Source organism: Engystomops pustulosus, chromosome 1, assembly GCF_040894005.1.
Source record: "Engystomops pustulosus chromosome 1, aEngPut4.maternal, whole genome shotgun sequence".
Taxonomy (NCBI): Eukaryota; Metazoa; Chordata; class Amphibia; order Anura; family Leptodactylidae; genus Engystomops; species Engystomops pustulosus.
The window spans coordinates 46,731,621-46,753,724 of record NC_092411.1 but is presented as its reverse complement, the minus strand read 5'-3'; the positions used below and the strand labels follow the sequence as shown (position 1 = coordinate 46,753,724).

The window sequence follows — 22,104 nt, the reverse complement described above, 5'->3', positions numbered from 1 at the left end:
ATTTTAAAGTGGTCTGAATACTTTCTGTAGCCACTGTATGTCTCACTGTACGTACCCATGGCCAATATATCCTATGCGGCAGCAGAAAGATTTGTTAAAATTGCAGCCGACTTGATTTTATTTGACTTATGAAGTATCAGTATGTAGTACCAGTCTGTGTGCGTATATACTGTATATATATATTTCCCCACATATGATGTAGGTATGGTACACGGTGGATGTATTTGGCATGCTTGTTGTGATTATTGGGGTGAGAGGAAAACAATTAGTATTGGGTTTCCTTACACCAGATGGCTCATAATAAACACTGGAAGTGGATTTTCCTTGCATATTAAGTGAGAAAGGATCAATTTGAGAAGCTGTGTTAAGGTGAAACGGGCTCAGGTTTGCCAGGGGTTACTGAGACAAATATCCGAAATTGTGAATAGTTAGTTCTTTTTATTTTTTTATTTTTATCAGTGATATCAGTTGTAACATTTGCCTTAATGCAGGGAAAAAGAGTGAATTATCTATAAAAGATGGCAGACTGTAAAATTCACATAGGAGGCTTGGGTTGCATATTGGCATCAGTGTACACTAGCTAAGAGAAGTATATCCAACATGCCTAGCTAGATGTGCAATATATTATGCCTTGACAAGGCCAGTATCAATGACAAATCATTTTAATAAATCTTCCCCACATTATGAGTTCCATGAAAACAAACATTCAAACATGTAATTGAGCTTAAACTTCAATGTAACAACTTCAGCTGCAGAATTAATACAGATTAATTCATTGCAAATACCATGCTACTTATGTGCTGTAAGTAGACCCTCTGTGCTTCCTTCTTTATATCTCTGAGCTCTGCTGAATAGGAGGAGCTGCTGCAGAAGAGTATGACATCCTGCTCCCTCTCTCTGGAGAGCAGGAGGAGCTGAGCAGATTGTACACAGTGTCCTATCCGCAGGCTGCATGTTATAATGCAAAAAGGGGGAGCTAATCAGATTATACAGCAAGTATATTATAGAGCAGGAGGTACTTAATGGGGAAGATTTACTTACCCGGTCCAGTCGCGATCCAGCGGTGCGTTCTCCGACGCTGATTGGGGTTCTGCCGCGATTCACTAAGGTTGTGCACCCGATGTCTACTAGGTGTCACTGCTGTGCTGAAGTCCACCGGAGTTCACCTTCTCCGTCTCGGTGTATGTGAGTGCTATTCTTGCAACACAATTTTTAAAAATAATTCTGTGTTTTTTCCAAATCTGTCGGGTTTTCTGACGCCCCCGATTTCTGTCACGTGAAAGCCAGGGCCGATGCACCACAATCCAATCGCGTGCGCCAAGATCCCGGGGGAATTCGGTGCAAATCGGAAAAATTCGGGAAACCCGATGAAAATGCGCGATTCGGACCCTTAGTAAATGAGCCCCATTATGTACATAGTGTATGGATCTGCAGGTATCATGTTGTAGAGCACTAAGAGCAGAGCAGATTGATATAAAGTTACATGGGAATACATGCATAATAACATTCCTCTATTTAAATGACACACATTTCCTTTCCAACTATAGTTGAGGACCAGGCGATGGGCGCAGCAAATAAAACCTGCACCTTTATTTGTTTTCCTCCGTAACATTTAATACATTTTCCTATGTGTCAGGGTTTTGCATTACTTAGACATTTAATTGTGATTTATTTTAAGTTTTGTTTTAAAAGTAAGATCTTTAAACAAAGAAAGAAGATAATCGGTTATGTATCAATGTCTATCAGATGAAATGTTAACCTCTCCATTCCCAGAGCTGAATGAGGAATGGTGATCACATTGCCTGAATTCTCTAAACATGACACAATTAGGCAGGATCCTACTATCTTTGTTTAGGGAAGGGATAACAAAGAGCGTGGTAAGATTATACAGCGTTGGTGGCTCTTTCTCAGACGTCCGGATAAATAGATGCCTGAGGAAATGACATGAACTCTCTAGAAAGCTTCCATCTGATTATACCATATGGCCAACAAAGGTATCATCTTTACCCGCGCCTTTGATTGTTTTCCCCTTACAAATTGCATTTTGTGTTGGTGTACAGGGTTCTGCGCTCAGCTTGCCGAAATGTGATCTGGCTATGATTTCAATATGAAAGTGTAACATCTTAGCATTTCACAGACTTGATGTAAAGAACTGACTTTGCTAAATGGTTTGAGGGCATGGAGGGAACACTTGGGAAATGAACTATTAACAGGCTGTTTTATCTCTACCTGAACATTATAATTCCCCACTATTTATCACACTGTTTTACAAATTACAGCCAGAATGATATCTGATGACATTGAGTAATCCTGAGTAATCCAGTAAAATGTACAGCCTACTAGATAATTGGGCCTATTGTTGCTCTTCACATCTTCACTATGCATGCTCGGGAGACAGGAGCCACAGGCTAAATATGCTGCCTATTGTCTCCCCCGCTAAATAAAATCTACTATCATACTCATGCTTCTCATGTGCCCATTAACATTGATTTCCAGAAAAGTGACACATTGTCTGATCATTGTCACCTTGGAAAATCTAAGGCAAATTGTAGTTTGCCCAAAATTAATAAAGATACTGGGGCACATTTACTTACCCGGTGGCTGGAGTTCACATAAAGTGTATTGTCCGCCGATAATGTACTGTGCTGCGATTCACTAAGATCATGCGCTCGATATCCTGCATGTGTCGCTTCCCCGCTCAGGTTCAACGGAGTTCACTTTCTTCTTCCTTGACCATTGTCTTGTGACACATTTTGAAACTTGAATCCCGCGCTCAGTCCGAATCAGTCAGATTGTCCGACGGCCTGTCAACCAATTTCTGTTGCATGAAAGCCAACGCATCTGCGGCAAAATCTGATCGTGTGCGACACAATCCCAGCGTAAACCCCTGTTAAATACCTGCACAAATCCCAAAAACAGCGAACAAACCATTGAAAGTGCGATCGTGACCATTAGTAAATAAGCCCCATTTTGTCACAATGGGTAAAAGGGAACCATGTCATCATGAAAAAGCTGTCCAATATGAATGTAGCATGTTATAGAGCAATAGACATCATTATCTATTGCAAATTGTGTAATATTGGCTTTAAAGCGGTTGTCCACATTCATCAAATAGTGGATTTTGTTTATGTAATGAAAATAAATAGTTTTCCACCATATTTTCTGTATCAATTCCTCACAGTTTTCTAGATCTCTGCTTGCTGTCATTTTATTCAAAGCTATTATTGTAGGAGTGGAAATAATTCAGTTGCAGGCACCTAAAGGAGGGAGTGTAGGGATTAAAAAGTGCTTTTGGGCCTATTGTAAAAAGGCCAGATAATGGTGCTACCTCATGGATGCAGCAGTAATTTCCCCTGTGTAGTCGGGTGAGGAGACCCAAAAGAAATCAATGGAAATTATGGTTTTGAAAAATACAGGGAATGTGGGTACCCTTCCAGGTAGAGATTTAAATCCATGTAGTACGAATAAATACATTTATTTATTCATACTCCCTGGACTTAAGTCTCTACCTGGAAGCGTACCCACATTCCCTGTATTTTTCAAAACCATAATTTCCATTTTATTCAAAGCTTCATTGTTTACTTCCTGTTGCTAAAAACCGGTACATGTCACGTGATGTCACACAGTGTGACATCACATGACCATTGACTGATTTTTGGGTGCGTTCACACGTTGCAGTTAAAACTGCATTGCAATTAGTTTTGAGGTGGTTTTAGGTGCAGTTTTGTCAATTTCACAGGTGAAAGACATGAACTGAACGGGTGAATTTGATTTTGAAGGAGAAAGCTGTTCCACAAATGTCATTCACCTGTTGATTTGATGTCTTTCACTTGTTAAAATAAGTAATACCACCTAAAACCAACCCAAAACTAATTGCGATGCAGTTTTAATCCACAAGAAGTAAACAATGAAGCTTCCAGCTGAATGACAGCAAGCAGAGATCTAGAAAACTGTGAGGAATTAATATGGAAAGTTTATAGGGGGAATTGTTCAACTTTTCATCACATAAACAATATCAATTATTTGCTGAAAGTTGACAACCCCTTTAATACTTCCGGAAACCTATCTTATGCACTCTAAGCTTTGAACGCTGTGGGACTTCTACAGGTGTGCTGTAACAAAAACAACACCCCCTCTCAATTCTGAGTGATTTTGGCACCCAGCTAAACCTTTTTGATAGAACTATTTGTCATGTGTCTATATTTACATCCACTGACAGCAGAGATCTTAAAAAAACTGTGGTGCTAATTTTCTAAGGGACGTGCTGCTCACTTGCACAGGTATTTAGTGTCTGTGCTGGGATTTTGGTGCACACGATCCTTTTTTTGCGCTGGCTTCCATGCGACACAAATTAGGGGGTGGGCCGCCGGGCGACCTGACTGATTCGGACTGAGCGCGGGATTTAACATTCAAATAGTGTTGAGAGACAATGCACTTACATGCAGCACTAAAAAGATGGTGAACTCAGTCGGACCTGAGCGGGGAAGCGATACATGTAGGATATCGAGCGCACAATCTTAGTGAAACGCGGCACAGTGCATTATCGTTGGTGAATTCCAGCGGCCGGGTAAGTAAATGTGCCCCGTGTGTTTATTTCTGAATATTTGTGTTACTAGAGAATATCCTTTGAGTAGTTTGTTACGCTTTCTGTATTCATTACACAGGTATGCCATACATTCTGTATACATTGCATTATGTATTGCTGCATCCTGCTGGAAGGAAACATGTTTCTCCATAAATAACCTTCTACAACCCTTGGAGGAAGGCGATCTCTTCTGTTCTGGAGGCAATAGCTCTGCGGGAATCCACAGATACAGTATATATTAGCACAGGATACTTTGGTGTCCATAAACAAGCTATGAAATCTCCATTGTATGGGAGGGTAAATGACACCGCTGTCCACCCCGCTTAACCCTGATAGAAGATTCCAGATATACTTTCATTTTGGTTTAAACAGGTGCGTCATCTCCAGATGGCTCCTTCTCTTTTTCCCTGCACGTATTTTATAGAGCAGGAGGAGCTAAGCAGATTCTATACAGTGTCCTATGTTCAGACCGCATGTTATAGAGCAAGAGAAGCTAAGCAGATTGTATGCAGTGTGCTATCTGCAGGCAGGATGTTATAGAGCAGGAGGAGCTGAGCAGGTTCTACATAGTGTCCTATCTGCAGACAGTATGTTATAGAGCAGGAGAAGCTGAGCAGATTGTATACAGTGTCCTATCTTCATACTGCATGTTATAGAGCTGGAGAAGCTTAGCAGATTGTATGCAGTGTCCTATTGTACAGTATGTTATAGGGCAAGAGGGGCTGAGCAGATTATATATAGATATATGGTGTCCTATTTGCAGTCAGCTTGTTATAGAGCAGGTGGAGCTGAGCAAATTGTAGATAGTATCCTATCTGCAGTCAGCATGTTATAGAGCAGATGGAGTTGAGCAGATTTCTGTCGCATTACAGAAACCTTCCAGACACCATTTTAGACAGTGGTTCAGGGGTATTTTTGGAATCTGTAAATCTGTGTGCAAAAGTGGATATTTAAGGACCCACCTCCGGTTTGGATCATTTTATGTGAATCGGGTCCCTCCTGATTTCCCATCGTTGGCCACCTGTATAAGGCCTCATGCACACAACCATGTTCTTCATCCAGCGGAGCACATGGCCAGGTGGATAAGGAAGCTGGACTTAAGTCTCTACCTGGAAGCGTACCCACATTCCCTGTATTTTTCAAAACCATAATTTCCATTTTATTCAAAGCTTCATTGTTTACTTCCTGTTGCTAAAAACCGGTACATGTCACGTGATGTCACACAGTGTGACATCACATGACCATTGACTGATTTTTGGGTGCGTTCACACGTTGCAGTTAAAACTGCATTGCAATTAGTTTTGAGGTGGTTTTAGGTGCAGTTTTGTCAATTTCACAGGTGAAAGACATGAACTGAACGGGTGAATTTGATTTTGAAGGAGAAACCTGCTCCACAAATGTCATTCACCTGTTGATTTGATGTCTTTCATTTGTTAAAATAAGTAATACCACCTAAAACCAACCCAAAACTAATTGCGATGCAGTTTTAATCCACAAGAAGTAAACAATGAAGCTTCCAGCTGAATGACAGCAAGCAGAGATCTAGAAAACTGTGAGGAATTAATATGGAAAGTTTATAGGGGGAATTGTTCAACTTTTCATCACATAAACAATATCAATTATTTGCTGAAAGTTGACAACCCCTTTAATACTTCCGGAAACCTATCTTATGCACTCTAAGCTTTGAACGCTGTGGGACTTCTACAGGTGTGCTGTAACAAAAACAACACCCCCTCTCAATTCTGAGTGATTTTGGCACCCAGCTAAACCTTTTTGATAGAACTATTTGTCATGTGTCTATATTTACATCCACTGACAGCAGAGATCTTAAAAAAACTGTGGTGCTAATTTTCTAAGGGACGTGCTGCTCACTTGCACAGGTATTTAGTGTCTGTGCTGGGATTTTGGTGCACACGATCCTTTTTTTGCGCTGGCTTCCATGCGACACAAATTAGGGGGTGGGCCGCCGGGCGACCTGACTGATTCGGACTGAGCGCGGGATTTAACATTCAAATAGTGGTGAGAGACAATGCACTTACATGCAGCACTAAAAAGATGGTGAACTCAGTCGGACCTGAGCGGGGAAGCGATACATGTAGGATATCGAGCGCACAATCTTAGTGAAACGCGGCACAGTGCATTATCGTTGGTGAATTCTAGCGGCCGGGTAAGTAAATGTGCCCCGTGTGTTTATTTCTGAATATTTGTGTTACTAGAGAATATCCTTTGAGTAGTTTGTTACGCTTTCTGTATTCATTACACAGGTATGCCATACATTCTGTATACATTGCATTATGTATTGCTGCATCCTGCTGGAAGGAAACATGTTTCTCCATAAATAACCCTCTACAACCCTTGGAGGAAGGCGATCTCTTCTGTTCTGGAGGCAATAGCTCTGCGGGAATCCACAGATACAGTATATATTAGCACAGGATACTTTGGTGTCCATAAACAAGCTATGAAATCTCCATTGTTTGGGAGGGTAAATGACACCGCTGTCCACCCCGCTTAACCCTGATAGAAGATTCCAGATTTACTTTCATTTTGGTTTAAACAGGTGCGTCATCTCCAGATGGCTCCTTCTCTTTTTCCCTGCACGTATTTTATAATAAAGCCGCTCTGTTTATTTTCATTGCCCTGGGATACAAAATGAAGCTTCTCTGTGGATACAATTGTCTTCTAAACAAAGGCCACAGAGGATCTGTGTTGTATCCCATGGCTGCAAAGGAACAATTCTGCCTGATAATATTGATAAATAGCTTAAAAGCACCGAGTAAAAAGTAGAATCTCCGGAAAGATAACACAAACTCTGTGAATGTGGGAAACCATTCATGGAAAGGGTTTAATCAAGGATAATGTGTATAATGACCGGACCACTAAACCTAGTATTACAATTATGTATCATCCACATATGGCACATTCACATATCAATAGTATTGTCTAAAAAAATGAACTATGATGATGTAGTGAAGACAATTATTTATCTCTCATTGCTTGTATTTTGCAAATGTATTCACTTAACAAAAAATGGGTTTTTATTAGTCCCATCCTAAATATAATTCAGTCTTCCATTGTTTTATTTATCAGGCTATAGAGCAGGTGGAATAAATCACTATCTAGTCAAATATATCTGCTCAAAAGAGTAGGAAGACCCCAGAAACATCAAAATAACCCCTATCAAGCTTCCATAGAAGAGCACAAATATGCCTCAATCGATAAATAAATCAGAATCTTTATTGTAATTTCAATCGACAGTATATTACAGCAAATACATACATACATACAGCAGGAGGAGCTGAGCAGATTGTATACAGTGTCCTATGTTCTGACCGCATGTTATAGAGGAAGAGAAGCTGAGCAGATTGTATGCATGGTGCTATCTGCAGGCAGGATGTCATAGAGCTGGAGGAGCTGAACAGATTCTACATGGTGTCCTATCTGCAGACAGCATGTTATAGAGCAGGAGGAGCTAAGCAGATTCTATACAGTGTCCTATGTTCAGACCGCATGTTATAGAGCAAGAGAAGCTAAGCAGATTGTATGCAGTGTGCTATCTGCAGGCAGGATGTTATAGAGCAGGAGGAGCTGAGCAGGTTCTACATAGTGTCCTATCTGCAGACAGTATGTTATAGAGCAGGAGAAGCTGAGCAGATTGTATACAGTGTCCTATCTTCATACTGCATGTTATAGAGCTGGAGAAGCTTAGCAGATTGTATGCAGTGTCCTATTGTACAGTATGTTATAGGGCAAGAGGGGCTGAGCAGATTATATATAGATATATGGTGTCCTATTTGCAGTCAGCTTGTTATAGAGCAGGTGGAGCTGAGCAAATTGTAGATAGTATCCTATCTGCAGTCAGCATGTTATAGAGCAGATGGAGTTGAGCAGATTTCTGTCGCATTACAGAAACCTTCCAGACCATTTTAGACAGTGGTTCAGGGGTATTTTTGGAATCTGTAAATCTGTGTGCAAAAGTGGATATTTAAGGACCCACCTCCGGTTTGGATCATTTTATGTGAATCGGGTCCCTCCTGATTTCCCATCGTTGGCCACCTGTATAAGGCCTCATGCACACAACCATGTTCTTCATCCAGCGGAGCACATGGCCAGGTGGATAAGGAAGCTGAGTGTCCACGCCACAAACCCAGGCAAGAGTAGGCCTGCGGCATCTTTTGCGGCATGGTGTGCTCACTGCACCGTGGCCGTGTGTCCTAGAAGTCAATGGTGGCCACAAATTACACGGCCAGATAACAGCCACAAATGTAGTCGTATGACTGGAGGCTTAGGTTTATATTTTTAGTATCAAGAAAGGATGAAGGAGAGGTCTAACATGCCACTGAGAGACCATGCCGGCTGTGAGACCACCATAAACTTTGTGTAGTTATCCGATCCTGCCTCAACAACATTTATGTCATTTGTTTGACCAGATTTACAATAAATAAACAATAAAACAAGACATAGTAAATGATCCAATTCTATTTAGCTGAACTCGAATTATAAAAATCTGTTCGGGACCTGGACCCCTACCAGTAACACCTGTGATCGGTGCTGGCACCAGGCGTAAGTGTAAGCTATTTAACTGCAGCTGGCAATGTGGTCAGCGGCACGTAAATTACTGCGGGCGTGCCCGCCCAGCCACAGGGATGGAGATGCCACCGCTGACCTTGCCAGTGGCATTTAGAAAGTAACCACCAGCGATCAGCGCAGCACCAATCACAGGCATGAATGGCGGGGGTTGAGTGGAAGTAAGACCTAAACTCCTAATGAACTTTACTGTTCAGGTCCGCTCAACACTAGCGACAAGGAAATTTATACTTAGTGATATGACAAACGTGCGTAAAAGCATTGTCCCCAGAGAGATCTCTACAGCCCGGTGCTTAGTGGTCAGCGTAGTCATTGTTGTCTCTGACAATACACCTCTTCTCTTCTGGGATCCTTGGCCGATACTATATACAATAGGCTCCTCCTGACAACCTGACAGCCCCACAACACTCCAGAGGAATACAGTGATTTACAGAGGAAACTCAAGACTTTAAACAGATTTCCACTATGACAGGAATACAACATATGTACTTTATTCTTCACATTTCGGCAATGTGAGGAGGACAAGCTGTCCTTTACCTAATCACATAGCACTGCTGGTATAAAGGACAACATAATAGGCGGCGGGGGGGCTTTCTGTTCTCCTGGCTACAAATCATTTACTCAGTGTGCATGAGATTATAGAAGCTCCTTTGTGGGAATGATATTCTGTTCCTCTCATACTAATCATGTTAGAGGTAGACACCTGTTCTCAATGTATTGTATATAGCGTAGAAAAGGACATACGCAGCTATGAGCATCTGCCATTTAGCTCTCCTATATGCAACACACGATAAAAGATGTCGTTTTAAAGGATTTGGTGTTAATGTTTCGGTGTTTTAATTGTTCCTTGTAACAGTTTTCCACCATGTAGCAAAGAAGTATGTGCCCTTATATAATGATCAATGTAATGGCCATTGGGCACAATTGGATTTTGTAAAAAAAAAAAAAACCTCGATCTATAGATTTACTGGCCCCAACCCAGTATAGCATAACCGAACGTGGCATGTATGTTCTGGAGTACGTAGTGCGGCCCCCACATCTGCGTGACACAAGGACTGACTAAATTCGGCTTAAAGGCAATGTGTGTCCCATGTGGGAAGTGCCTATGCAGAAGAATTTAGGGGCTAATGGTAGACTTCACCCTCTGCACTGTCTCCCTGCTAGTCTATTACTTGTCTGCGGCAATGATACTGCTGTCAACTCAAGTGACGAGTAATGGACAACTAAACAATTGTCACATGTGTTTGGAGGATCCTAGATAAGGCGGAAGGTATGAAGGGCTGACACATTCTTACCCCACTTCCCATGTCGCAAGGCTAGAGATTAATTCTATGCTAGGTCCTGCCTAGCACTTATAGCTGTGTCAGGAACTGGCGCAGGCTATAGTAACTGTGTCCGATGTCACCCCACTACATGCCTTGACATGGCGGTGGTATAAGGGGGGAAAAGTACAACTATAAAGCCATAATTTATTCCCCCATAGTTTGGATTTGTGTTTAAGATGAGCGTACTCTAACTTTAAGTTCAAGTCCGGGGTTTAGAGGCGTCCCATATTGCCGGAAATATGTCCGGGTCACACAGGATGGACCCTACCCCAAATCCACACTTAATATGCAAACCCACACATTTCTATTTGGTTTGGGAATGTATTTTTGAACATCTTTGTGTGTATATATATATAATTGTGTGAGGATACTTAACACATCATAAAGCTCATTTCTTTTTTTATTTTCATCAGATGGGAAACCAAAGATGTAGGAAGTCTTACAGAAGAGGAGAAGGTCCTAATGAAACAGCTAAAAGAAATGCTACAACGCAGTGACAAGACTTCCTAAAACGGTGAATTACTTATCTGAAGACTCTGAAATACATCAACCGGACAGAAAATGAATTATAAATATTTTACACTGAATAAACCTATTTATTGGTACATATGTGAATGTAGATACAGTTCTGCTACATCTAAAGTAACTAAATGCCAGTAAAATACTTTACATTTTGTTATAGGCTGTTTGAAGTGAATTTTATAATAAAAAGTTTTTTCTTTTAATCTTATCGTTTTTGGATATATACATAACATAAAGGCCATAAACATATTATTTTGTCTACAGGATATATATGTTCTTTTTATTGATGCAGCCTAAGTTATTGGGAGCACAGATGGGGGCTCATTCATACGGCTGAATACTATCAAGATAGCATCTAGATATTATCTGCAGCCCCATTCTCTCTTTCTCAGATATAAGATGCCGGCGCCCACTTGGCACACACTTCCCTATACTCTGTATCTGTACATTAATAAAATGAATCTTGGCAATTTCAGATGACACATGAAATAAGGAGTAAACATATACCATTATAGCAATGACAGGGATAGGATTCACTAAACATACATGCAGGTACAGTATATGTATAAGGATATAAGTGGGGGAAACTGAATTTACCGTATATACTCGAGTATGAGCCGACCCGAGTATAAGCCGAGACCCACTAATTGGGAAAAACTATTGACTTGAGTATAAGCCGAGGGAGCATTGGTCACAGCCGCCCCCCCAGTATATAGCCAGCAAGCCCCCAGTAGTAGATAGCCAGCCAGCTCCCAGTAGTATATAGCCAGCCAGCTCCCAGTAGTATATAGCCAGCATGCCCCCATGTAGTATACAGCCAGCCAGCCCCATGTAGTATACAGCCAGCCAGCCCCATGTAGTATACATCCAGCCAGCCCCCATGTAGTATACAGCCTGCCAGCCCCCATGTAGTATACAGCCTGCCAGCCCCCATGTAGTATACAGCCTGCCAGCCCCCATGTAGTATACAGCCTGCCAGCCCCCATGTAGTATACAGCCAGCCCCTAGTAGTATACAGCCAGCCTGCCCCCATGTAGTATACACCCTGCCCCCCCCCCCCAGCACTTAAAAAAAATAAACCTATATACTCACCCTCCGATGCTCGGCATGGCACCCCGATGTCGGCTCGGCTTCTTTCTTCTGCGCGCCATGTTTTCTTCCAGCAGGAGCATACTATGACGCTGCCACTGCTGATGTCATAGTATGCGCCGGCCAGAAGATAACATGGCCGCGTCCATGCCGGCAGTTAAAGAAGACAGAAGAAAGAAGAGGAGACGCACGGAAGAAAGAAGACGAGAAGAGCCGACATCGGGGAGCGTGTGGAGCATCGGGACACCGGAGGGTGAGTATATATATTATAGGCTTGTGTATAAGCCGAAGTGACGTTTTTTAGCACATTTTTTGTGCTGAAAAATTAAGCTTATACAGAAGTATATTCGGTACTTTAGTTCTCTGGCACAAAAATGTCTCACAATTGTCTGAACTGCCTATTTGTGCAAAAATGTGCAACGTTTGCCAACCTACTTACTCCACATCTGAATCCAGATGTGACAGTCAGGTGTATGAAATGCAAAAAGTTGCAAATTTAGTTGAAAATTCCAGTCCCCTCCTGGGTAAGGAAATACTTAACAATTACTTTTTTGCATCTTTTCACCAAAAAGTCTTAAAAACATCCAATGCAGACATTAACACATCATGTGCCACATTTATTGAGCAGTTTAAGCCACTATGCTAAATGTGACATACCGTATTTTTGGACTATAAGGCGCACCATCTATAAATGCCTGCTAAAACGTCTAGGTTCATATATAAGATGTACTGGTTTATAAGGCGCACCTGATTATAAGGATGAATGACCAGCAGGTGGCAGACCTGTGCACAGTTCAAGGCAGCTGTTGTCTGTAAGTATGGTTCATATATAAGGCGCACTGGACTATAAGGCGCACCTTTGATTTCTTAGAAAATCAAAGGATTTTTTGTGCATCTTATAGTCCGAAAAATACTGTACATAAAGCTCCTAAGGGCTCATTCAGACAGCTGTTAAGGAGGCAATGATCACGGCCCTCGTACAGTTCTACGGCTCCCGGTGACGGTGCAGTCTGTTCTGGCCCCACGACTTCTAAAGCAATGGGTCAAAGTTCTAAATAAAAGCAAAGGAGCACATGCATCTACTTATTAGCTTGACTTTTTTTCTTTGGCGCCTTATACAATCTCCCTTCAAATCACTTGATTCCAAATGTGAAAGTTGTGGTTTTTTAAAAATTAAAGTTGCAAAACCAGGCCTGATCTGCGCCCATTTTCAACCAGTTGAGCGCTGCTGACCTCTCCCAACCCCATAGGAAGCTGAGCCTGTGTGTAATAGACCTCTATGATGGCTGTGAGCTGGTTGGTATTTTTGCAGCCCTAGCATTTAATATGCTTGATTGTTTTTGTTTTTATATAGTACAATACTTGGAACATGAAATTAAACATTACTAAATATGTTTTTTTGTGTAACACAAAAATTTTATTCTTTTAACCCCTTAACGACCAGGCTTTTCTCATATTTAAGTTTTTATTTTCACTCCTTACCTTCAAACATCTATAACTTTTTTTATTTTTCCATGTACAGAGCTGTGTGAGGGCTTGTTTTCTGTGTAACAAATTGCACTTAAAAAAAGTTGTTATTGAAAATTGCATGCTGTGTACTGGAAAGCAGGAAAAAAAATTCAAATGTAGTGAAATTGTTGAAAACCACATTTGCGCCATTTTCTTGTGAGCTTGGTTTTTAGGCCTTTCATTGTGCGCCCTTAATAACTTGTCTACTTTATTTTTTGGGTCGGTACGATGACAGGGATTCCAAATTTATACAGGTTTTATAATATTTTCATGCATTTACAAAAATGAATAGCAGGAATAGCACATTGGGGCACATTTACTAAGAGCTTTGCGCAGCATTTCTGACGGAGTTTGCGCATTCTTTCAGGTGTAAACAGCTTGCACAGGTATTTAAAAAGTGACCGCGCCGCTATTGTGTCCCACGCAAACCCTTTTGTGGCGCAGCTGCGTGGCCACCATGCGACCCAAATTAGGGGGCGTTTCCCCTTTGTATTTAACATGCAAATTGTGTCGCACGCCCTATGTTAAAGGTGCACCACAAAAAAGTTGGTGATCTCTGTCTAGCCAGTGTAGGGAAGCGACAGAATCATGATTTCTGGCGCACGTTCTTAATGAATTTGTCGCCCCCAGCATTATACACAGGCAGAGCACTTTTAGTAAAGTTTCCGTCCTTCTAAGTAAATATACCCCAATATATTCCTGCGAGCACAAGGATTACCTGCTAGGAAGGAAAGCGTATTAGACATTAAGCTTTACATATTACAGCTGTTTATCGTAATCATCCTGCAACCAATTTCATAAAAAGGCAGCAAGAAAAATAAAGACTGAAAGAGAAAACACAGCCTTGAGCATTGCAGTAGGTGTAGGTGATGTTACTGAAACATTCAGCATCTTTTCAACTAAATTATAGGAAAATGAAGTGCAACTAAGCATATAATTTAGATTACTAAGTGGCATGCCATTGATTTATTACTGTATACTGAGTGTCATTCTTAACCCGATATTGAAATTTGTTTTCTGCCTCGCACTCGCTGTGTATAATATTGTCAGGCGCGGTGTAAAACATTGCCATTTCCCTCCGCAACGTGTTTTTATGTTGTGTAAAGTGCACTTTATTATGGAAAGGGCTTCAACATGTTTTTCTAAAATCTATATTCATGTGCAGTCTTGGTTAGGTGCAGTTTACATTTCATTCATTTACTGAGGCAATGCATAAAACTGTGCCCATGAATGGTGGGTGTACAGGCTGATAAATACGTACATCACCCAATCTCTGGATTTACAACTATGGCATCTTTTATGTAGATGAGCTGTACATCAGGAAAAGAATGGATGATGGTACAAGTGTGGAATCCCACTGCATAAATAGGTCTATGCATTGCGCTGCACCTAGATGTCTGCAAAATAAAGTGATCTATTGGTAATATGAGCCGAAATAGTACCGTATTTTTCAGACTATAAGGCTCACAAAAAAATCCTTTGATTTTCTCAGAAATCAAAGGTGCGCCTTGTAGTCCAGTGCGCCTTATATATGAACCGTACTTACAGACAAACAGCTGCCTTGAACTGTGCACAGGTCTGTTACCTGCTGGTCATTCATCCTTATAATCAGGTGCGCCTTATATTCCAGTGCGCCTTATATATGAACCGTACTTACAGACAACAGCTGCCTTGAACTGTGCACAGGTCTGTTACCTGCTGGTCATTCATCCTTATAATCAGGTGCGCCTTATATTCCAGTGCGCCTTATATATGAACCTAGACATTTTAGCAGGCATTTATTGATGGTGCGCTTTATACTCCGGTATACTGTATTGTAAAATTGAAGCTATATAGTACCAAAAAAAATTTGGCAATGCTATACCCCCTTTACCTCTTGGTTTATTTAATTCTTGGATCTTAATCCGCACCCTTTTTCTGCCCCAGATCAATTCATTAAGCGAGGTTTCTATAGTCTTGAAAAATGTACTATTTATACATGTTGGTGTAGATGATATGACATAGAGTAGTTGTGGCAGTATTATCATTCTAATCAGTGCTATCCTGTCCGACTGTGATATGGGTAGTTCAATCCATACTTTATTTTATTATTTTTTTTTAATCAAAGGCGCCAAATTATAATCCAGAAAAGAATTGGCCCTTCTCCCGATCTTGAACATTAATTCTCCTTAAGGACCTTTAAGTCTCCAATTTCTCCCATCTCCATATTATCCAATTGGAAAAGTCTGGATTTGTCCCAATTTGCAACCATATCTGAGAATTCCCCATATTTTGAAATTGTATCTATGACAACTGGCAGTGTTTTCTCTGTTTGACTAAGGCAAAACATCAGGTCATCTGCATAGAGAAGAATTTTGTCCTCCTCTCCCCTGCTGCCGAATCCAATTATTTCCTTGTTTCTTCTGCATATTATTGCCAATGGTTCAACGGATAATGCAAACAGCAAGGGAGAGAGAGGGCATCCAGTCACTGATCGCCCGATTTTTATGCACGCTTTGGGTTCAAGATGCAATAATTGTATCCATTTGATAAAATTTGGCCCAAAGCCGAACCTTTCCAGTGTTTCCCATAATGGAAGCCACTCCACCCTGTCAAACGCTTTAGACGCATCAATAGACAGGATGGAGCGGCCCCCACCCCGTCCTAGTTGTATGTTGACATGCAGTCTTCTCAGATTATTCAAGGCACGCCTATTTGACACAAATCCTTGCCAATAACTTTGAATATAGCTTAACATCTGTATTGAGGAGGGATATCGGACTATAGGAATCTGCCTCATATTCATCTTTGCCCTTACTGCCCATTGTGGTGGATAATAGGCCTTCATTCATAGTCCCCTGTAAGGTCTCCAGCTGGGTCGGGAATAATATACCCCCAAACCTCCTTTAAACCTTAAAAGGTAGTCCATCTGTCCCAGGGGCTGTATTTCCTGTAATATTACTTAAAGCATTCTGGAGTTCCTCCAAGGAAATTGGTTTCTCCAGTTCCAACATCTGGGCGCTCATTAGCTTGGGAAAATTTACACCTGTAAAGTAATTTTTAATATCTGCATCTCCCATTTTTAATTCAGACTTATATAAATTTTCAAAGTTTTTTAAATCGATGTCTTTAACCCCTTAACGCCACAGTCCTTTTTTGTTTTTGCGTTTTCATTTTTCACTCCCCACCTTCAAAAATAAAAAAACTTTGTTATTTTTTCATGTAAAGAGCTCTGTGATGGCTTATTTTCTGCTTACCAAATTACACTTCAAAATGGTGGTATTTAATATTCCATGCAGTGTACTGGGAAGCGGGAAAAAATTCCAAATGCAGTGAAATTGGTAAAAAAAAACACATTTGTGCCGTATTCTTGTGGGCTTGGATTTTACGGATTTCACTGTACGCCCCAAATGACATGTCTACTTTATTCTTTGGCTTGGAACCATTAGGGGGATACCAAATTTGTATAGGTTTTAAAATGTTTTCATACATTTAAAAAAATTAAAACCTCCTGTACAAAAAAATTTGGGGGGATTTTGCCGTCTTCTGGTGCTAATAACTTTTTTATACTTTGGTGTACGGAGCTTTGGGAGATGTGTTTTTTTGCGGATTTTGATGACATTTACAATGTTATAATTTTTAGGACTGTGTGATCTTTTGATCACTTTTTATAGAATTTTAAATTTTTTTTAAAATGGCAATAAAGTGCCATTTTCGACTTAGGGCGTGATTTTCCAGGGTTAAACGCATTGAAAAACCGTCATTATATATTTATAGATCGGGCATTTTCGGACGCGGTCATACCTAATGTGTTTATGATTTTTACTGTTTATATTTACATCAGTTCTAAGGAAAGGGGGGTGATTTGTGGATTTTACTCCCCATTCATTTCAATGTGCTGATAGCACATTGTAATGAATAGGTTAACCCGAAGTAGCCTGGGGTCTTCGGAAGACCCAAAGCTACCATGGCGATGGATCACCGCTCCCCGATGACGTCAAGGGAAGCCACTATCCCAGGAAAGCCATCTTTTTGAAGCCGGTGGCGGCAATCAGCGGGAAAAAAAATGGTAAGCATTTGCTGCAATATGCAGCAAAGACTTACCAGCTATGGAGAAGGCTCAGCCCATGAGCCCTCTCCATGCACCCGCACCCGGCATGTGATGTAATAGGCTGGTGCTTGGCATCGTTGTTTCTCTTCTGTTAACCATGGTTATCTCGAAAGAAACATGTGCAGTCATCATTGCACTGCACAAAACTGGCCTAACAGGGAAGAGTATCGCAGCTAGAAAGATTGCATCTCAGTCAACAATCTATCGCATCATCAAGGAATTCAAGGAGAGAGATTCCATTGTTGCCAAAAAGGCTCCAGGGCACCCAAGAAAGACCAGCAAGCGCCAGGACCACCTCTTAAAAGTGTTTCAGCTTTGGGATCGGGCTACCAGCAGTGCAGGGCTTGCTCAGGAATGGCAGCAGGGCAATTCTGAGAAGCCACTTCTCTCCAGAAAAAACATCAGGGACAGACTGATATTCTGCAAATAGTACAGGGAGTGGACTGCTGAGGACTGGAGTAAAGTAATTTCTCTGATGAATCCCCTTTCCGATTGTTTGGAACATCTGGAAAACAGCTTGTTCGGAGAAGACAAGGTGAGTGATACCACCAGTCTTGTCTCATGCCAACTGTAAAGTATCCTGCAACCATTCATGTGTGGGGCGGCTTCTCAGCCAAGGGAATCGGCTCTCTAACAGTCTTGCCTAAAACACATCCATGAATAAAGAATGGCACCAGAATGTCCTCCAAGAGCAACTTCTTCCAACCATCCAACAGCAGTTTGGTGATCAACAATGCCTTTTCCAGCATGATGGAGTACCTTGCCATAAAGCAAAGATGATAACTAAATGGCTCAGGGAACAAAACATAGAGATTTGGGGTCCATGGCCTGGAAACTCCCCAGATCTTAATCCCATTGAGAACTTGTGGACAATCATCAAGAGACGGGTGGACAAACAAAAACCAACAAATTGTGACAAAATGCAAGCAACGATTGTGCAAGAATGGACGGCTATCAGTCAGGATTTGGTCCAGAAGGTGATTGAGAGCTGCCAGGGAGAATTGCAGAGGTCCTGAAGAAGAAGGGTCAACACTGCAAATATTTACTCGCTGCATTAACTCATTCTGTCAATAAAAGCTTTTGTTACTCATAATATGATGGCACTTGTATTTCTGTATGTGATAAAAACATCTGACAAACACAAAAAAACAGATCATGTGAAAATATAATATTTGTGTCTTTCTCAAAACCTATGTCCATGACTGTAATGTTGGTTAGCACGATGATGGAGGTATCCCGTTTATACAGCTTTTTATGTTTGAATTGTTCTGAAAAACAGTAACAATCACTTGTTTTTGTAGCGCCATTTTCTAAAAGCCTTAACAATTCTATTTTCCTGTTGAGATTGAGCTGTTTTAGGTCTTATTAGGACTGGTTGTAGTTTTTATAGGTATCAATGTGGGTAAATGTAACTTTTTGATCATATTTTTTTGTGTTGAATGCACAAAAAAATGACATATTTGGTCTGTTATTTTTTTATAGTGTTCACCAAGCGGGTTCAGTAATTAATTTCTATAATTGTAAGGTGACACCTTATATATCGGGTTTGCGTGGTTATTTTCACATTGCTACGATATGTTGGAGTTTTATAATACATGGCGCTTACAGGGGACATTTTTTATTACCGATGTTTACTGTCCCAGCCTGTTACTTAAACAAGTCATCTTCTGATCGTTTCTTCAAACTAATACACTGCAGTACTGAGCCTTGCAACACCCATGTCATCGGGGAATGGTGCGCTATGTATAAGCATGCCATGCCGTTCATTCCCCAACATCATGGTGCGGCAAGGGGATGAAAGCCCGTAGTGGTACGTCATCACGGTCTGGATCACCAACCCCTCCCTGACAATCGGGGGAAAGGTGCAAGGTTGTCATGACAGCCGGGAGTGTCTGCATTCCTCATTTATCTAATGAAAATCAAAATGTAGCAAGTGAATAAGTTAAAGTAGTTGTCCAGAAGAAACAAAATGGAGAACAATTATAAGTAGGTTGCTTTAAACGCAACCTACAATTGACTTGAGAAGTCAATTAATGTTGTTATGCAAGTAGTATGGGCTTGTCACTGTACTATTCCCAAAGTGTAGGGCTGTTATGTTTTGACTAGAAACACTTTGTACTGAAACCTCCAGGTGGCAACAGTAACTTTTCCTGACAGCACCAACATCGGTGGTAGCCATCATTTCTGCTTAGTGTAAATCATCTCATCAGTAAAGAGCCCTGGCCTATACAAGACAGTGGTGGTGGGATCAGGTACTCTAGGTACTATTTCTGGTAATCTAGTATGCAGAGCAAGCTGCGCCTGTAATTAAGATCCATTAATTATGCGCTTATGAAGGGTATTGTTCACCATGAATTGGTCATCAGTATGGGATGTGGCCAAAGATATCTGTTCTACGCCTTTCTGTGGCTCTTCAGTCTCTCTGTATCACTCTGCTGATAACTCTATTCACACTAAGCTCAGAGGCCACTTCTGTGTGAGAACATCCTGCTTGAAGCCTCACAATAGTGAGGTACTGTCAATTTTGTGTATTTGTCTTAGTTTCAGGATGTCAGAATATGAACAGCATGATAAGGAAGACTGTTTAAACGGCAATTCTAATTGAACCTGGAAATTTTATGAGCCAATTCATGGATCAACAACCTGCTGTAGATTTTGAAATTAGGCATCTTGTTAGAGAACAAATAGTTGATCAAAAGCAACTGGACATGTGATTCCAATAGTATAGGTTAGTGGTGGCGAACTTATGGCACGGGTGCCAGAGGTGGCACTCGCAGCCCTTTCTGTGGGCACCCAGGCCTTCACCCCCAACACAGAGTTTCGCAGATATGACTCAAGGCTTTTTCTCCTGTGCTCCAATACAGCCCAGGACGCGCCATTTTAAAGTTACATATTTGGCTGCCAGGACTACAGGAGGAGCAAGAAGGTGTGGATAGAGATGGATTGTCATTTGAGCTCCTGCTCTGAGTCCCCTGATTCTTCTTCCCTGGAGGGAAGCTACAATCCAAATTTCTCCATCTTACTATTGTTTTGGTGAACTCAGGACACCAATACGACTAAAACCTGTGATACAGCAGGGATCAAAGAGTTACTGCTTAAATTGTCATGTTGACACTTTGTGACATATAAGTGGTTTTTGGTTGTAGCTTGGGCACTCTGTCTCCAAAAGGTTCGCCATCACTGGTATAGGTCTTCCACCCGGACTACTTTTCTGGATTGTGTGTTACCGTCACACTGTATATTCTCAAGCGCTGCTTGCATGGCTGACTCCGTGCCTTTTTGGATACCTGCCACCAGTTTCACAACAACCTATGAAGCAAAGCATTTCAACTGAAGATCAACAGCAGCACTTTATGGTCAACGCTGAGAGAATGTGCAGGTAAAAAATAATGGCAAATTTTCCATAGTCTGGAAAGTAGTGTCTCTAAGGTTCTGTTGGTGACATGCTAGCGATGTTTGCTCCTCCTCCTCCTGTTTTTAGGGTTAAGAGACTTAAGTATAGGTCAAGAATGCCCTTGACACAAATCTACAGTATAATGGGAGGGCAACTGAAATATGAACTTAGCCCAACAGACACCGCTACTGCAGAGGGATTACACACATAGCTCTAAATACATTTCATTGCAAAAGTAGGACCGTCCCTACCTGGCATAGCTTTGCATAAAAACCTGCAAACATTCAATGCTTTAGCCAGTGCACAGGCACAGGACAAGAATGCCCACGTGTTATGGAGGTGTTGAAGATGCAAGAATAATAACAATTTCTTTCAGTGCGCAACAAATTGCTATAATTTCAATACTTCTACACCACAAAACTGGCATAGAAGCACTGATCGATCTCCCACTATGAGTTTGAGTGGCATAGAAGCCCCTTTAAAGTCCCAAACTACGGTACAGAAGTAGCGAACATTATATCACAAGGCTAAGTTCACACTACCGTTCCTTACATACATTAAAAAAGTAAAGAAAGGAGGTTTAATGTATCAAATTAAAAATTCCATTGGCATCCATCCATTATGTCAGGGATCTGTTATCCATGTGTTTTTTTTCAAATGGAGGAAAAGTACTGCAGCCTCCGTAATTTTTTCGGTCCAAAAAACGCATGGATAACGGATCCCTGCCTAAACTAAACATAGCGGATGACAAAATTTACAATGACGTCATGGGATTTTAAATCGATACGTTAAACCTCCGTAAGGAACGTAGTGTGAACATAGCCCAACAGATTCAAAACATATAACTATTCCACATGGAAGCTGCACAGTGCCACAGCATACAGATACTGTACACCGCTCTGAACCGTACACAGACACTGTACTGGATAGCAAACAACCAAAACGACACACCACACAGCCTTTACACCATACACAACTATTACTACATAACACACAGCCTTTACAC

At 41.2% G+C, this 22,104-nt stretch overlaps 1 protein-coding gene across 6 annotated transcripts in view; it reads left to right on the top strand.

Moving 5' to 3' along the window:
• KIAA0825 (KIAA0825 ortholog) overlaps positions 1–11,219 on the top strand; it is a 264,884-nt gene extending 253,665 nt beyond the window's left edge. For all 6 annotated transcript variants that reach the window (XM_072139641.1, XM_072139636.1, XM_072139647.1 and 3 more), the window contains exon 20: positions 10,908–11,219. In XM_072139641.1, coding sequence (XP_071995742.1) covers positions 10,908–11,004 — 97 coding nt within the window. In that variant the 3' untranslated portion in view covers positions 11,005–11,219. The remainder of the gene's footprint in view (positions 1–10,907) is intronic.
• The last annotated feature ends 10,885 nt before the right edge of the window (positions 11,220–22,104 follow it).